The 19,539-nt window shown below is 38.2% G+C and overlaps 1 protein-coding gene across 6 annotated transcripts in view; it reads left to right on the top strand.

The window, feature by feature from the left end:
- Window positions 1-19,539, top strand: part of ubr3 (ubiquitin protein ligase E3 component n-recognin 3) — a 362,318-nt gene that overhangs the window by 170,225 nt on the left and 172,554 nt on the right. For 4 of the 6 annotated variants that reach the window (XM_043693674.2, XM_087989039.1, XM_043693675.2 and 1 more), the window contains exons 22-24: window positions 9,808-9,978; window positions 12,338-12,370; window positions 13,092-13,555. In XM_043693674.2, the coding sequence (XP_043549609.1) occupies window positions 9,808-9,978; window positions 12,338-12,370; window positions 13,092-13,555 (668 nt within the window). The remainder of the gene's footprint in view (window positions 1-9,807; window positions 9,979-12,337; window positions 12,371-13,091; window positions 13,556-19,539) is intronic. The other 2 variants (XM_043693676.2, XM_043693678.2) reach the window with 1 other exon arrangement.

Below are 19,539 nucleotides of genomic sequence, written 5' to 3' on the forward strand. Positions count from 1 at the left end.
TTTGTAAGGTTCCACATGGTAGGCTGCTCTGGAAGGTTAGATTGTATGGAAATCAGGGTGAGCTGACAAATTGGATCCAAAATTGGCTCGATGGTAGGATGCAGCAGGTAATTGTGGAAGGATGCTTGTCAGACTAGAGGCCTGTGACTAGTGGAGTGTCTCAGGGATCAGTGCTGGCCTCATTACTGTTTGTTATCTATAGCAATGATTTAGATGAGACTACAAGGCATGATGAGAACGTTTGCTGATTACACTAAAATAGGCAGTATTGTGGACAGTGAGGAAGGTTATCAGAAATTGCAGCAGGACCTTGGTCAGCTGGGGAAGTGAGTCGAGAATTGCAAATGGAGTTTAAATAGATAAATGTGAGGTGTACGTTCTAGGAAGTCAAATCAAGCTATGAGTTTCATGGTTAATGGGAGGGCCTTAAGGAGTGTAGTGGAACAGAGGGACCTTGGAGTTCAGGTTCACAGTTCTCTGAAAGTGGAGTCAGAGGTAGACAGGGCAATGTAGGAGGCTTTTGGCACACTGGCTTTTATCAGTCAGGGCATTGAGTATAGAAGTTGGGAGGTTATGTTGGAGTTATACAGGATGTTGGTGAGGCTGCACTTAGATTATTGTGTTCAGTTTTGGTCACCATGCTATAGGAAGGATGTTGTTAAACTGGAAAGAGTGGAGAAGAAATTTACAAGGATGTTGCCTAGACGCAAGTTATAGGGAGAGGTTGAACAAGCTAGGACTTGTTTCTTTAGAGCGTAGGAGACTGAGGGGGGAACCTTTATAAAGGTGTATAAGATAATGAGAAGCATGGATACGGTGAGTCCACTCAGTTTTTTTTCCCAGGGTTGGAGAATGAGGAGGGCATCAGTTTAAGGTTAGAGTGGAAAGAATAAAAGGGAACTTAAGGGCAACTTTTTCACACAGTGTGGTACACATATGAAATTAGATCGGTCTTAACATAACCTGCCTGAAGTTTGCTGCTGTCTGTCTTTCTCCTTAAATAGCAGATGTGACTCCTCTATTCTCCAACCTGTGGGACCTTTCTAGAATCTAGGAAGATTTCCAGTAACACAACCAGTGCATCTGCTATTGCTGCATCTTTTTTTAAGACCCCAGGATAAAGTCCATCCGGTCCTGGGAGCTTCAGTTGTAATAGTTTTCTCAGCACCCTTTTCCCTGGTGATTGAAATGATTTTAAGTTCATCCCTTCCTTTTACCTTTTGATTTACTAATATTTCTGGGATGTTAGTTGTATCTTCTGTGGTGAAGACAGATTTAAAAAAAAATCTGTTTAATACTTTTCCCATTTTCTTATTTCACATGATTAATTCCACAGACTCCAGAGTTCCACATCAGTGGTAGGGGAACATTTTGAAGAAAGTAGTGAAGAAGAAAATTAGTCTCCATTTAAAGAGGCAAGATTTGATCAGGGACAGTCAACATGGCTTTGTCAGAGGGATGTCATGCCTAAAGAAATTGATTGAATTTTTTGAGATGATCAAGTGTACAGATGCGGGTAGGACACTTGATGTAATTTCTTTGGATTTCAGCAAGGCCTTTGACAAAGTCCCACGAGGGAAACGGATGAAAAAAAATAGAAGCCCATTGGATCTAGGGGAACTTAACAAGTTGGGTCCAAAACTGGCTTAGTGACAGGAGACAGAGTGTGGTGGTAGAAAGCTGTTTGTGTGACTGGAGCTTGGTGTCCAGTGGTGTTCAACAGGGATCAGTGCTGAGCCCCTAATTCTAAATTGTTTGCTAAATGTTGTAGATGAGAACTCAATAGGGGAATAGCAAGTAAGTTTGTGGATGACAAAAACTATTGATAGGTCGACAGCAAGGAGAAAGGCATTAGTTTGCAGGATTGCCCAGATGGGCAGATCAGCGACTGATGCAGTTTAACCCTGATAAATGTGAGGTGATGCAATTTAGAAGAAGCAATAAGTCAAGGGAGTACTCAATGAATGGCAGGAGATAAAGAAACTCAGAGTTCTTGTCCACAGATCCCTGAAGATGGCAGGACAAGGGTGATTAAGAAAGCATTTGGGATGCTTGCCTTTATCGCTCGAGGCACACATTGTAAGAGTAGAAGGTTATATTGGAACCATACAGAACTTTGGTTAGGCCACAGCTGGAGTACTGTATGTAGTTCTGGTCATTGCACTATATGAAGCATGTGATTGTACTGGATGGGTTGCAAAGGAGATTCAGAAGAATATCATCTGGGATGTAGCACTTAAGTAATGAAGATCTTTTATTCATTCATGGGATGCAGATGTTGCTGGCTAGGCCAGCATTTATTGCCCTTCCCAATTGCCCAGAGTGCAATTGAGAGTCCATCACATCGCTATGAGTCTGGAGTCTCATAGGCCAGACCAGATAAGGATGGCAGTTTCCTTCCCTGAAGGACATTAGTGAACCAGATGAGTTTTTTCCAATAATTGAAAATAAATTCATTGTCAACATTAGACTCTTAATTCCAGATTTTTGTTGAATTCAAATTACACCATTTACCTTGGCAGGATTTGAAGCCAGGTCCCGAGAACATGACCTGGATTTCTGGATTAACAGTCCCGTGATTAGTATCACTTGGCCATTGCCTCTCCAAAGATAGATTGGAGGGGCTTAGGTTGATATCTCTGGAGCACAGAATGTTAAGTTGGGGGGGTGGGGGAAACAAATAAAGGACTATAAGATTAAGAGGCACATGGACAGAAAGAATAGAAAGCAGTTGCTTCCTTTTTGTCCAAGGATTAATAACAAGGTGGCATAATTTTAACGTAAAAAGCAATAGGTTTAGCAGGGATTTGAAGAAAATATTTTTTTTCGCACAGAGTGGGTGGGTGTCAGAATGCACTGTCTGGGACAGTAGATGACAAAAAAAATGCAGATACTGGAATCTAAAGTGGATAGGCAGGGGGCTGGAAGAACACAGCAAGCCAGGTAGCATCAGGAGATGTAAAAGTCGACGTTTCTGGTATAACCCTTCTTCAGGACTGGGGCTGGGTGTGGGAGGAGCTGCAGATAAAAGGAGAGGTGAGGCAGGGTGGTGAAGTGGGGCTAGGTGAAGACTGGTAGAGGATACGAGTGGTCAGTGGGAGAAATGGATCAGTTGGTGGAAGGGACCAGTGGCAGTGAGGGGAAGGGACTGGAAAGGGAGTCGGGTGATGTGGAAGGAGGTTATTTGAAATTGGAGAACTCCATGTTGAGTCCTCCAGGACGTAAGGTGCCTAGGTGGAAGATAAGGTGGTGTTCCTCCAGTAGACAGTGTGGTTTGTTTTGGCAATGGAGGAGGCCAAGGATGGTCATGTCAGAAAGGGAGTGGTTTGGGGAATTGAAATGGGCAGTGACTGGGAGGTCTGGTCTGAGGAAGGTAACTTCACACTCATTAAAAAAGTACTTGAATGAATACTTAAGTGACATAACATTTAAGGCTATGGGTCTGGTCTGGGAATGTGGGACTACTGTAAGTAGTAGTGTAGTTTTGGCTGTACAAACTCAATGGGTGGGAGGTCATCTTCTGTACTGTATGATGGCCAATGCCCTTTAGTTACATTAGTTAACGTAGTTACTTTTGCTTCTACTTTAGTTACTTGTACTTTGACTTAATATCACAATTATTGTTTTGTTGTTCACTTTAGTAGAGATGCCTTGCACATTAAAATAAAAATGTGATTTGGAATTTTTTTACCTTTGCTTTGAAATATTTGTTTCTTGAGCCAAAATGAAAATTTCTTAAGAGTGCTTGATTTATTTATTTCACTTATTTTTAATTGTTGATAAATTCTCCTGACTTGGTATTTGACATTTGTATCAATGAATCTTGTGTATTTTTTCAGTTTTACAATTACGTTTCTTGTTTTTGATTAGTGTATTCACAGTCTGAGAAATTTGTGGCAGTCAAATGTCATAATTGGATTTCCCATTATTAATGTTATGTATTTGAGTAATTAAAGTATGAACCAAAGATTCAATGAGGAAGTTAGCTTTACATATAGAATTTGTAATATATTACTAAAAGAAAAATTTCCAGTACTTCATACAAGCAGGATTTTATGCATGTATCTTAGTTTAGCCTAAATAAATATCTTGAGTGCAGTGAGAGATGTTAAATGTTCAACGTCCAATATGGTTTGCCTGACACAGTAACCTTCTAATTTCATTTTACAAAAAAAAAGTTTCAATTGTTTAAACTGACAGATTTTTCCTATAATATCCTACATAAAGAAAATGAATTCTCTGTCTCACCATGTAGCATTCATGACCAAATAGACAATTGTAGTCGACATTTAAAAGGATAATTCAAAGTATATTGCTACTATAAAAAAAATCCATCATTCATGGTTAACTAAAGAAATTAATAAGATATCAAACTTAAGGAAAAGCATCAAGATGGTTGGCATGTCAGATGATTGGTAGAATTATAAAGAATGACTTAACAGCTTAATCTAGGATGAGAGGATGCTAGATAGGAATGTAGGAATGGATAGTGAGAGTTTCCAACGGTATAGTGGTTACACAGTGGTTACGTTCTCGTGTAACATCATATTATTGAAAGTTGTGCAATACAAACCGAAGTAAATATAAGTGATCTGAGAGCCATTATAGAAATGTGGTTGCAGGATGATGGGATTGTGTCCAAGAAAAATAGGAAGCTAGGTAAAGGTGGTGACGTAGTACTGTTAATCAAGGATGGTAGTTCGAGATAAGGATGTAGAATCAGTTTGGGGGTGAGGAGGAATATAAGGGGAAATAAGTCACTAGTGGGAGTGGTCTACAGATCCTGTAACAGTAATCGCGGTCTGAGACAAAACATTCAAGAAAATCTATTGGGTGCTTGTGATAAAGGACATAACTAACATGGGTGACTTTAATCTATATAAGTTGAAATAAAAAAATCAGGTTAACAGAAACAGCTTGGTTGAAAAGTTCATTGAATTATTTTGAGAGTGTTTCTTAGGGCAGCATGTTCTGGAACAGACAAGAGAGCACAGATTATATTAGACATGGTGTTGTGTAATGTGACAAGAGTGATTAATGACCTCAGAGTAAAAGCATCCTGAAATGACAATTTGATTCAATTTCACATCCAATTTTAAAGGAACAAGCTTGGCTCTTAAGACTGGTCTTTTAAACTAAAATAAGGACATCTGTGGGTTATGAAACCCAAGCTAGCTGAAATGAAGTGGCCTACCAGGCTAGTGGATAGATCAATAGAGATATTGTAGTCGACATTTAAAAGGATAATTCAAAGTATATTGCTACTATAAAGAAAAATCCATCATTCATGGTTAACTAAATAAGTTAATAAGATATCAAACTTAAGGAAAAGCATCAAGATGATTGGCATGTCAGATGATTGGTAGAATTATAAAGAATGACTAACAGGTTAATTTAGGATGAGAGGATGCTAGCTAGGAATGTAGGAATGGATAGTGAGAGTTTCCAACGGTATAGTGGTTACACAGTGGTTACGTTCTCGTGTAACATCATATTATTGAAAGTTGTGCAATACAAATAATGGGGCCTATGGGAAAAACCGAGTTGAGGTGAACCTTCACAAACGTTAGTAAAAATTGCAATAAAAATAAGTAGTTAGTCTAACACAAACGATAGCACACTCTAAATAAATCTTTAAATCATATATTTTAATGAAATAATACAGTAAATTTAACACTTTGACACTAAAATCACTGACTACAGCACTGTACCTTTCACAAAGCTCTTCAGAATTTGTGCAAGCAGAATGACCAAGTACTGCTGATGCAGAAATCCAGTCCACCTCAAGATTCTCCCCCAGTTTGAAATAAAGTTCCTTCTAAATGTAGATTACAGTTGCCAGTTTCAAGGTTTGCAGAGCTGATTGCATTCCTGTTTTACCTGAATACACTGAAATTGCATTTTGCAGACAGAGGGCTGGGTTTTGCTGTTGAGCCAGTGGGGATGGAATCGCTTAACAGTGAATGGAAGTTTATTTTTTTAAAAATTTGCAATTCACAAATGACATTACATTAAATCATGTTTATTAAATGCAAGTTGTAGAAGAATTACCTATACTTAAAAATGAAAACAGAAAGTCAGTGTTCTCTCCAGAGCGAGAGAATAAGGAGTTAATATTGATGATAAGGAAACACTGCTGAAAGGAACAAATACTTTGCTTCTGTCTTCATTCTCGAGGATCAAAAGAAACAATAATAGTAATAGTGGAGAATCACAATGAGGGGAGAGAGGAACCAATGAAATGACAACCACAAGGGAAGAAACCCTCAGCTTACTAATGTAACTGCAGGATGTGAAGTCTCTGGATCCAAATGGACTTCATCCTTGGGGTTTGAGAAAAGGTGGCTAATAAGTGAGTAGTTGAGTTGCTGTTAAGTTTTTAAGAACCCTTTACCATTCAGTAACGGTTCTTTCAACCCGGAAATTCCTTTATTCACAATGGGAGGGAAGCAGATAACCGGAAGGTATAGAATTGTTAGCTTGAAGTCTGGTGTGAGTAATGTGTTAGAATCGATCATTTAAGATATTATAGCTGTGCACTTAGAAAAACTTGAAGTAATTGGGAAGAGTCAGCATTGTTTCATTAAAGGGGAAATCGTGCCTAACAAATTTATTGACGTTCTTGGAAGTAGTAACATTGACCGTAGATAAAAAGAAGCCTGCATTTGATAAGATGCAACAATCTCCAAAGGTTGTGGAAAATAAAAGCTCATTGAACTAGCTTTATTGTCATGTACTAATTCACTCACATGAGTACAGTGAATGGTTTACAGGCTGCCACTAAAGGCACCCTCTTAGGTACAAATCTACCTCGGCACGGAATCTTGGTACAAAGCAAGAAAATACAAAAAGCAAGTTAGTAAGTTAAATATTACAGTCCTTTTTACTCAAACTTAGAAAACCAAAGATCACAATTAATAGTTCAATGTCACAGTCTGTAAGCACCTGGCCATGATGGGCTTGCACTCACAATAGCTTGACCTTGCCCTTGCCCCTACTGTCACCTTGGGCTGCCGACTCCTGCGTTCACCATCAGCCGCTTCAGCCTGCCTTTCCCGCTCTCACCACCAGCCATCTCAGCCTACCTGCTCCCGCTCTCGCCACCTCGGACTGCCCATTCCCGTTCTTGCTCCCAAATACCTTGGGGCTTCCAGCTCCTGTCCTCACCAAGAGCTGCCTGCTCCTGTTCTCACCGGTGGCCACTTCCAGCTGCCTGTTCCCATTCTCTGACTGCTTCGGATGACTGCCATTGATGTCGGGGACGTCTTTTGCCACCACGTTCAGCTTGCTGTTCCCACAAGGAACTCTAGCTTGATCTCCTCCATGCTGCACAAGCTCGCACCTTACACCAGGTAAATAAATTAGACATAAATATTGCACTCAAAGCAGTTTCATTCTTCCTCGCTAAAGCCCAGCAACAGTCACCATTTAATCTCCTAAATGCTGAATGATTCAGATGGCATCGGCGAGGAGAGGTTAAACTCATAGCTCAGCGCTTGGATAGAGGGCATGGTACACAGGGTAACGTGTTAATGAAGATAGAAGATTGTTGCCTGCCAGAAAACAGAATATGCACGAATGGGCCTTTGATTGATAGGATGGTGTATAATAATGGTGAGATAGGGCCCAGCATTGTACAAATTACATAAATGACTTTGATGTGGAGAGCAAATGCATCACAGCTAGATTCGTAGGTGACAACAATTAGGTAAGAAAGTATGAAGAAGATACAAGGAAGTTGTAGAGAGACAGTTTGAGTGAGTAAGTGAAAATCTGACAGATGAAGCATGTGAAAAAATGGGAAGTTGTCCACTTTCGCAGGAAGAATGAAAACGCTGAGTATTTAAATGGATAATGATGGCACAATTTTGATATACAGAAGGATTTGATGTTCCGGTGCCTGGGTCACCAAAAATTTAAAATGCAGATATAGTACGTAATCAAGAAGCCTAATGGGATGCTATCTTTTGTATTTAGAGATTTGAATATAACTTAAGTGATATGGTTCAGTTATACAAGTAATTGACGACCATTTTTATCAAGCTGTGTGCGCATTCTTGATCTGTCTGTTTGAGAAAGAATGCAAATTCATTGCAGGCAGTTCAGAGAAGGTTTTCTCAGATTTATATCTGAAATGAACATCTTGTCCAATGAGGATAAGTTGAATAAGTTGGCTTGTTTCCACTGATGTCAGACCAGTGAAGGTGAATAGATTAAAGTTTGAGATTCTGAATAGTTTCGACAAGATGCACATGAAAAGGACATTTCCTGTTGTAGGTGAGTCCAGAATTAGGAGGTGCTGTTTTTAAAATTAGAGGTCACCTTTTTCAAACAGATATGAGAACTTTCTTCTCTGAGGATTGTGTGGTTCTGGAACTTTGTGCCCTACTCCTTCTGAAGCATAGTCATTAAATATTGTTAAGGCAGATAGATTCTCTTTAGGAAAGGGGGTGGAAGGTTATTGATGGGGGTAGGAATGTGGAATTGATTATGATCAGCCATGATCTTATTGAATGGTGGAACAGGTTAGAGTGTCCAAATAGTGGTCTTCTGCTCTTATTTCATATGTTCACATGTAAAAGGCAGCATAGCTGAATGGTTTAAAAACGAAGATTGTCACTGGAGGGAAGTATTGTGACTGATTGTAAAGAAATACACCCTGCGGTATTTTTGAGTTCTTTATTAGGTCTACACTTAAATATGTATTGATTTCCTGTACTTGGGTATGCAGTGCAAAACAAGTAATAAAAAACTTTGAAATGTGGGTCATGATGCTAATATTAGTTTGCCGAAGGCAGATTGCCGAAGTTGGTAGATGCATAGTAGGTACAATTTAGAGTCATAGAATCTCTATTGCATGGAAGCAGGTCATTCAGCCTATCGAGTCTACACCAACCCTTCAAAGAGCAGCCCACCCAGATCCATCCCATATCCATAACCCCACATTTCCCATGGTTAATCCAGTTAGTCTGGATATCGCTGGACACTGGGCAATTTAGCATTGCCAGGTAAAAACAAGGACTGCAGATGCTGGAAACCAGAGTCTAGATTAGAGTGGTGCTGGAAAAGCACAGCAGGTCAGGCAGCATCCGAGGAGCAGGAATATTGACGTTCCGGGCAAAAGCCTTAGCATTGCCAAACCACCTAACCTGCACATCTTTGGACTGTGGGAGCAAAACAGAGCACTCTGAAGAAACCCACACAGACACTGGGAGAATGTCTGTGTGAAGTTTGCACAGTCTCCCAAAGGTGGAATTGAATGTGTGTCCCTGGCATTGTGAGGCAGCATTGTCCCATTGTGCTGCCCTACATAAAATTTGAAGTGATTAATTTTGCCAGGAGGAATAAGATGAAACAACATAAAATAAACGGTAAAATTTGAAAGGAGGTGCAGGAACATGCGTTTGTGTTGTATATCTACACAAATCTTTGAAGGTAGCAGCACAAATTGCAAAGACTCAAAAATATGTGTAGAATTCTTGCTATTCCATGACGCTCTTGGAAGATGTTGATCGCTTTCACACAGTTTCAGCAAACATTTGAAACTTCGTGGTCTCCACGTGATAAACCAAGCCATTGAGAATATTTACAACCCTAATTATGGATATGTCTTAGGTATTTTTTAATGTGGTTTTTGACTTTGGCACCAGTATTTGATAATGTTAGGATACAATAGTTTCTGACCATTTGCTTTTGTTTATGTATAATTTAAATTTTTATTTACCTATATCAACAAAAACAAGTCTCAGACATGTTCAGCTACATTTACTGCAAAAAGACTAACTTTATAATTAAATTTTCTTGCAGGAAATGTTTGGTGAAGAGCGATGTTCTGATAGTTGGTTTCATGGAACTAACATAGCAACAAATCTGCATCATATCATTAACTATGTGCGAGTCAGACTTCCGGAGACAGCGCCAGAAGTGACCAGAGAACCACCTGCTAGCACAAGCTCAGATACCTCTTCTTTTATACAGGTTAGTGTGTGTTTGTTGTGATGATTTAGCCTCACGTTTGCAATAGTTACTCAGAAATAACAAAATAGATAATGTATTCTCATGTACTAATCCCATTTGCCTGATCTTTTATTGGCTATTGATCTGTTCCCAACGTTTGCATGGCCAATAAATATATGAATTATTCAGAATAGGGCACTTGATCCCTCAACTCTACTCCACCTTTCAATAGGATAATGATTGATGTGATTATTCCTGCCCAAACCTGATAAAATTTTACCTCCTTTCTTGTGAAAAATCTGCCTATCATGGCCTTGAAAATTTTCAAAAACTCTCTCCCTCAAAAAGCAATGGAAGCAGAGTTCCTAAGACTCGTTATGGTCTATCAGGGGAAAAAAAAACTCTCTCATTATCTCTGCCTTAACACGTGAACTCTGACCTTTAACAAACTGCCCCTATTTCTAGATCCTCCCATAAGAGGAAGCATCCTTTCTGTACCTAACTATCAAGCAGCACCCCCCAGCCTCACCCCAGAAACATTCTTTGTTTCAGTCAAGTTATCTTTAACTCTGCTATGTTCACAATACATGCAAACCTATTCTGTGCAACCTTTCTTTATAAGACAGCCCACCTATTCCAGGTATGAGTCTCGTAAATCTTCTCTGAACTCTAGTGTATTTACATTCTTCCTTAAAAAAGGAGGTCCACTTCTGTAGATTGTACTGTGTGATCTCATTCTTGTCCTATATTATTGAAAGGTGTTTCTACTTTTGGATTCAATTTCTCTCACAATCAACAACAATATTGAATTAGCATTCCTAAATATTTGCTGTGTCTGTCCTATGAACACTTTGCGATTCATGTACACCTTCCTAAATTGGATATCTTGCCCCCACTATGTAATTTAAAACTCTCTACTTTTTAAATTAATCACTGAAAACTGGCCCCAACATGTTTGTGGCATTGATTGTCCCAACAGTACAGTCTCCACTTACCTAATATTGGTGGCAATGTCCACCTTTTCCTTATTCTACTGGTAGGACAGGATATCTAAGAGTGAATTGAAATGATACACTTTTTAAAAAATTGTTCTTTTGACACAAACTTCACTGGTTCTGCCTTCATTTCCAACCTTAATTGCCCTTGAGAAGTTGATAGTTACCTTCTCGAACTGCCGTAGTTTGTGTATTAACAACATGTGTTGAGGGTGGTTAGGGGGTAGACAGAAGCATAGTGATAGTCACTGGGATAGTAATCCAGATGTCTAAGCTATTGATTTGAGGATGAGGGTCCAAATCCCATCGCTGCTATTGGAATTTAGATTCTATTAATAAATCAGGACGGACAAATTAATCTCAGTAATGGTGACCATGACATGGATCACATATTGTTGTATAAATCCATCTGGTTCTTTAAGGGAATGATTTCTGCTGCCCTTACCTGGTTTGGCCATAAGTGACTTCAGACCCACAGTGAATGCAGGTTGTTCACTTCAAAGTCTCTGTGAAGTGGGTAAAAAAATGTTTACCTTGACAGCGATGGTGGCAGAAGTGGCAGGTTTCAAAGGTATTGTTGAGGGAGCATTAGTGAATTATTGCAGTGCATCTTGTAGATGGTACATACTGCTGCATTAATCAAGGCTAGGAGATAACAAAGACAAATAATAGGAGAGAAAAACATAGATCTTGGGAACACCAAAGGTAATGGTGTGGTAACAGGAACAGAAGCCAGTACAATTAATTCTCTGGCTATGATTTCATAGATGTTTGTGTGCAAGTCAATTGAGAGAGCGAGCTTGAAGATGCATGGATGCCAATGAGAGATTTGGAGGAGTTGTTATATTCCAGAGGTTGATAAAAATGTTTGAAGAATAAGTTTGATGGGAGGAAATTATCAGGAACAATTGGATCAATGGAATCCATTGATTCAAAATGGGCCTGAGGAAGCATGCCATGAGGGATGGCAGACGTAAGTGGGTAGCACTGGGTTTGCATTGAACTGTTTAATTGCAAATTGGAAGAAGGCTGAAATTCACCAATGAAGTATTTGTGTCAGTTCACTTTGTATTTTGGAAATATGCAATACCAGAAATAACATGATCTTTCAACTTGTTTTTTGCTTAATGAAGACACGAAGGAAATCTTTGGTTCTTTTTAACATTACACTGTGATTCTCAAAGACAGCTGCAAATACAATGAAAGTTTGGAACTATTTCAGATTTTTCAGAATTTATATTCAAGAAGGTGGCTGCAACAAAAATGCTGTATCATAGGGCATGCAAAGGTGCTTGCATTTTCACTGAAAAATGGCATCCTTTACTTTTCAAACTAACAGTTCTGTGCTTCACAACAACTTTTTCATCTCTCTTCCTTTATAATAGGGGTCAAGAAGGGCTACTGCTCTCACCAGAGAGGTACTCAGATTTTTTCTTGTTCTGAATAACCAATCTATTAAAGTGTTGTGTGGAGTGTTGCAGAATTCATGTAATAAGTAGACATTTTAGAAGAAACAAAATTATGTTTGGAATGTTGTCTAAAGTTATCTTTCAGTTCTGTAAAATCTTTAAGGTATTAATTTACTGCCTGGGTTATGTGATTCACTGTTATCTCTCCAAGTGCATGGATTTTGAATTAGTTAAAATTCCTCTCATATTTTTCCTTTCTACTCTCAATCCCATTTCATCCAGCTTGAAATCTGGTGTTCAGTGTACCTGTACTTGTTTTCTGTTAACGGAAGTTATGTTATTCTGGTGCTTTAGTATGCTTTTTAGAAAAAAGTAAAGCGGTGCATCTGCTAATGAATGAGAATGTGGAAGATTTTCACCTTGCTTCTTGTTTGTAAGTTGGTGAAAATTGGTGATAAGGTTTTCCACTTTCATAGATTTAATTATGAATGGAAATTCAGGTTGTTGTCCTGAAGAATGCTTAATGTATTTTTTTAAAAAATAGGGTTCTTTTATAGAAATGGGGGTAAAAGTTGATAGCAGACTAACAACAATGGTTTCACGCGAGCACAGCAAGTTGGCAGTCTAACTTGATGTCAAGTATACCCGCAATTGTGAATTTCCACTGACATTTAAGCTTTCGAGATTTTATTGTTGTCACAAATTTGAATTTTATTTCATTTTCTTTTAGAATTCAAATACAGCTCAGGTCTTCAGTTTAGTTGCAGAACGCAGAAAAAAGTTTCAGGAGATTATAAATCGCAACAGTGGCAGTGCGATTCAAACTGCAGCTGTGAGACCAAAGACATCAAAGTGGACTGCTCCTAATTCAACTCCACAACTTACCACAACCATTTTGGAAATCAGAGAAAGTATGCTTTCTTTACTAATCAAGCTCCATCATAAACTCTCAGGAAAACAAAACTCTTATTATCCATTTTGGTTAGAAGATTCAGAATCTACATCCACATTGGACCCGATGCAACAAATCCATGGTGATGGGATAATAGCAATAGAAAGAATTCTATTAAAAACTGCAGCACGGAGTCGTCAGAACAAGTGTAGCATTGAGGAGATCTGTAGGAAGGTGGCACCACCTGTACCTCCTAAGAAGAGTAATTCAGCAGATAAGAAAGCTTTGGATAAAGAAGAAAGGTAAGTCTTATTTGGAAATATGTGTAGATTTAATGGACTGTAATTTAGAAACAGAAATAATCAGAAAAATGAAACTCATATTTGCATGTACTTCCTACTTTTGAATACTATATCTGAAAACTGTAATTGCATCTGAAATTCATTCTAAGATATTAATTTTACTCCACAATTTAAAAGGAACAGCACTCTCAGGTTTTTAATGTGCTACTGAGCCATTAAAAACAGTATTACCAAATCAGTCCATAAATAATTTGCTTTGTACATGGCCAGTGAAGTTGTGGCAACAAAACTGTAGAATCGCAATAGCAGTAATTAGATTCAATTCCTGACAGTATGGAAACAGGCCCTTCGGCCCAACAAGTCCACACTGACCCTCCGAAGAGTAACCCACCCAGACCCATTCCCCTACATTTATCCCTGACTAATGCACCGATCACTATGGGCAATTTAGCATTGCCAATTCACCTGGCCTGTAGATCTTTGGATTGTGGGAGGAAACTGGAGCACCCGGGGGAAACCCAGGCAGACATTGGGAGAATGTGCAAACTCCATATAGGTAGTCACCTGAGGCAGGAATCAAACCTGGGTCCCTGGCATTGTGAGGCAGCAGTGCTAACCACTGAGCCACCCTGCCACCTGCATATTCCTGCCAAGGATGGGAGATGATATTAAATGGACCGAAAAAAAAAAGTCATGTTGGATGACTTTATTTTGGCAGAACTTTTAAAAGACAGCTTAAAATGAAAAGTTTTTTTGTTTGATTTGTAATAGATGAAATTAATATAACATTTTACTTTTTGTGTACCTACACAATCGTGGAAGTCTGAAATACAGCAGTGCTAAATAAGTTCAAATAACTGAACTTCCATTTAAAAACATTTTGTGTTTAAAAAAAAAAGTGAATATAATCTACATTTGGAAAGACTAGGTAAATTGACAACAATCACATTTATGCCACAAAAATGCCTGCTGATGACCATCCCAAACGAGCATCTCACCACAATAAAAACAGAAAATGGTGGAGAAAATTAGCAGGTCTGGTAGTATCTGTGGACAGTGAAACAGAGTTAATATTTTGAGACCCATGATTCTTCTTTGGAACTGTTTTGGGAGATGAAATGTTCACTTTCTACAGATGCTGCCAGACCTGCTGAGTTTCTCTCGCATTTTCTGTTTTTATTTCAGGATCTCTAGCATCTATGGTATTTTCCTTGTATTAGAAGAGTCTAACCATCGCCCTAAGGCATTTGATGGCATTACCACCATTAAAAATATCCCCAACAATGTTTTTGGACTAAACTTTGACCAGATACTGCAGTCAAAGACTCGAATTCTGTGTTCATATCTCACCACCTGTCTCCCGAATGTCTGTTCTCTAAGGCATTTGTCAAGAGCATGATGGAATACTGTCCACTTGCCTGGATGGGTGAAGCTCCAATAATACTCAAAGCTCAATACCCTCTTTATTCCACCATCTTCAACATTCACGCTCTTAACTACTGATGAAGTGTTACAACAATATGTGCCATCTACAAGCACATCACCAAGACTTGTTCAGCAGCACATTCTAAACTGTAACGTCTACTGCCTAAAAGGACAAACACAGCAGATGCATTGGACAAACCAATAGCTGCAAATTCATTTCCAAGTCTTTTAGCATTGTGACTTGAGCCATATGCTGCTCCTTCACTGTTATTGGGTCAGTTTGCTAGAGCTACTTTTCTAACAGCATTGTTGATATCCCTACATCTCAAGGATTTCAATAGTTTAAGAAGGCAACTGCTACCTTCTCCACAGCAATTAGGGAAGGGCAATAAATGCTGGTTTAGCCAGAAATGCCTAATTCTGTGAGCAAGTATAACAACAAAATTATTAATTCTGATTCAGATTTTGAGCAATACAAGTGTTACTTACGATATAATGCACTTTCATTAAAAAAAATTACATCTCTTAAAATTGTAAGTGAGGCATGAGATAGAGTTAACTATGATATAAATGAGCAATAAATGATATAAATCTGAATTAGAAAATAATGTAGCAGGACCAACTCTTCAGATATCACACTTTCATTGCACTTCAGGATTTCTGTTCTACCAGCATTTGTTCTCAAAACAATTGTAAGGGATTCAATTGTAATAGAAAAGGGATTCAATCATTGTACTTTTTAAAAATGTCAAGCTATGTTGGATATCAAAATAGCAAACTTATTTCAGTTTAAATGTTTCTGTATTTTGCCAAACGTCTGGCAGCTGTTATATGTAGATGCATATGATTCAGATTGAGAAGATGACCATTCAGACCCTCAAGCTTGTTCTGACATTCAATTAGATCATGGCTGATCTGACTGTAATCTCAAATTAAACCAATTCCTGCCTACCCTTGCTAATGTTTCAACCTCTTATTTGATGAGAATCTATCTATCTTTACCTTAAAAATATTAAGGACTCTCCTATCACCATCTTTTCATTAGGAGTTCCACAGACTAATGATCCTATGAGAGACCAAAAAAATCTAGTTTCTGATATAATGTTACTTTGTGTATATTTAATTATGCAATAGACAAATTTAGCAGTTTGCATAGATATTAGGATATGGGAATTGCTGTGACTTTTGTTCAGTTTTTTATTCATTCACAGGATATGGGCTCATAATTTTATCTTTAGTCCGTGTAATTTTACCTTTCGGCAAGAACATTCTGAAATTAGGATTAATGGAATCAAACAAAGTAGTGATACTCAACTGGACTGGCTTTAATTTATTTTGGATTTCAGGTTGAGTTAAATTCTGATGAAAATGGAATGGGCAATAGCAGGTGGTGATGACCTATTTTTCATTGCTGACCTGTAGACAAAGGAAAACGTAGCATTTCTAACAGGATAGTAAGTTGCCATGGGAACCAACCCTGCAGTAACACAGAAACCAAATTGCTACTGATATCTACAGCCTCACTGTGCCTACCCCTTAAGCTGCCAGAAAAAAAAAGTATTGAGCTGAATGGAATCTGTCAGGATTTGTTGATGTCATCTTCTCAGGCATCTCTGTTTACCATGAGACCAAGTATCTGTTTACCATGACACCAAGTGTAAGTAAAATATGCCTTGAGCCATAAAGAAATTTATAGGCACTGCAGGAAATAGAGGCAAACTAATATCAGTTTTCTAAAATGTTTCATGTTGAGTGTATTTCTAATCATAAGTGCTATCGTGTGCTGATTATTAGTCCATTTTCATAACTACTTAATCTCACTTGAGGTCTTATTAAAGCCTTAGTTGACCAACACTATTCTTGTTAACAAAATCAGAAATTGCTGGAGGAACTCTACAGATCTGATATCATCTGTGGAGAGAAAGCTGAGTTAACATTTCAAGTCCAGTGACCTTTCTTCATCACACAGAACCCAGACCTAGTTGTGTTTTTGTTTCAGATTTTCAGCATGTGTACTTCTTTGTTTTATTTTATTGTTCTTATTAATTTGATTTGTCCTACTTTCATACTGTCATTGGCTGTGAAATATATTCATGTGTTTAATGATTGCAGACAGAAAGTCATTTGAGGCTTTGAAGGAGCCCTCTTGTATGCTGTTCATTTTTGTACATTAAGTTGTGAAATAGCCATTTTTCTCAATGCAATTACAAACCAGTAATATGATCGAAGAAGTCATCGATAGTACTTTCAAATGTCACCACCTCATCAATACCTGACTTGACAGCCTTAGCATTAACAGTGGCTGCAACAGACAGAAGGACTTACTTTAAAATTATCACTGTAGAATACAAAGTCAATGTGTTTTGTGTGGTGAGAAACTAACATCAGAGCAGCCAACCATTTTAATTTACTAAGCCCAGTTTTCCTTTCTATTAACTTTAATGCCAATCCAATCTGTTCCGTTTCCGGCTAGGCAGGTAAAGTTAAAATTTGCCCATAAGAAATTGTCACAGTGTGCTTGGTATATGTGAAATTATAATTTAAGATCTTTAGCAGTGATGCAAGGAGATATGGCTAATGTCTAATATGTAGATCAAGCATGATAGAAAGTGATAGGATGATGGTGGAAAAGTGTAAGGAAGGAAGGAATGAACATTGGTTGAGGAAGCATGGATGAGGGCTGCATAGGCATTTAGCTCAAGATGAAAGTGAATAATAGATGTTGAGTGGTGGTGTTACACTGCAACTTGTTTCTTCACATGGGAAACAGGAAGCATAAAGTGAAAGAAATAGCCTAACAGAAGGGAGTATGGGTGGAGTAAACAGGTGCTGAATCTGGAATAGCTGAGGGGCAGTTTTCCTTAATCAGGATGTTGTTGGGGGAAAGGGACTCTCAGACTTTACAGCATGGAGGAAGGCTATTCAGCCCATTGTGCCCTTGCCAATCAAAAAAGATCTGATTACACAAATCTGATTTTCCAGCTTTTGGTTCATAGCTCTGGAGGCTATGGCAATATTAGTCAGTATCTAAATATGTCTAAATGCAAAGAGAATTTCTGTCGCAATGACCATTCTGACAGTGAGTTCCAGACTCCTGCCACTCTCTGAATGAAAATCATTTCTCTTTCTCTTTAACTCTTCTTCTTTACTTAAGTCTATGCCTCTGGTTATTGAGCTCTCTGTTAGTAGAAAAGGTGCCTTCCTATCTGTCCCCTTAGTAATCTTATCCACCCCTCAGGTCTCCTCTCAACTTTCACTGCTGCCAACAAAAATAACTCCACCATTTGCAATCTTCCCTCGCAGCTTAGACCCGCCAGCCCCTGTGGCATTCTGGTAAGTCAGCTCTTCACCTCCAGTGCAATCACATCCATCCTATGTGATACCAGAACTGTATGCCACATTCTAGTTATTCAGATTTTCAAGTATTCATGTTGGGGCATGAGTGGTTAGCTTCTAAGTAGGAAAACGAAATGCCTCCTCTTCCTTCTCGTATAAAATTTAAGCTTCGCTGCCCATAATTCTCGTGTCATTTGGAATGCCTGCCCTGAATTTGAAAATTCAGCTCCTGTCAGAAACATTCAATTTGTTTTTTGTAGCCCTGCCCTAAGCCCCCTTCCTTGATTGTTGTCTGTAACCTATTAGTGATGTGGAGTAGAGCATTAGATATTTCATTTTCTTCTTTTAGTTGTCCTTTGCCTGGCTGGCATTATCAAATGTTTCTTTGACCTCATTCTTCATTGAATTTACATCTTGTAAAGGAATCCAGTGTTCAATTTCTAGACATAGTTCGACTGATCAAATGACGATGAAATGGAATAAAAACAAAGTGCTGGAGAAACGCAGTGGGTTTGGCACCATCTGTGGAGAAAGAAATAGTCTTAATGTTTCTCGTCTGACATGACTGTTAGGAATAAGTTTTGTGAAATAGATTTTAGTCATTGTCTCTTAAAGATTTTTGTGCAATGCCAGAGTCTGTTTCCAGTTGTAATCTTGCCCCAAAACCATTGAGCTAAACAATATATCTTGTTTCTTTCTAGTATATTAGTTTAGTCTTTTGATTCTGTAAATTAATTTATTTTTTGTTCTTTTCTTGAAATTTCACACTTTTCAAATTAACTTCAATCGAATTTTCAATTTGAATAGTATTTACAAAATGTAGGTCAAAGTGAGAATTTTGGTTTTCTAAATTATTTAATGGAGCTAACCTTACACTTCATTAAAGTGCTTTCGAAGATGATCCATTTTACACTTACAATTTACAATTTGTCACAAATCCTTCTGTGTGATTTGATGCATATGTATTTCCCACATTATCTACTTGGATTTCATAATTTCAGAGCTGTAGATCAGGACCAGATTAGAATAGCCTCTTGATTTTTGATGAAATGAGATTCAGATCTTTGTTGCTTTAAAAGATAATTGAATTCTGGCCAAGATCATGTTTTTGAATAATTGAAAGAGATGGTGACCATCTAGTTGTAATATATCACAATTATTTGAAGCCTACCTAATTAGCTCCAGATATAAATGTTGAATTATTCAATGTCAGAGTTCTTCTG

This window comes from Chiloscyllium plagiosum, unplaced genomic scaffold (genome assembly GCF_037043375.1).
Source record: "Chiloscyllium plagiosum isolate Xiang-an unplaced genomic scaffold, Cpla_swu_hap1 HiC_scaffold_7, whole genome shotgun sequence".
Classification (NCBI taxonomy): Eukaryota; Metazoa; Chordata; class Chondrichthyes; order Orectolobiformes; family Hemiscylliidae; genus Chiloscyllium; species Chiloscyllium plagiosum.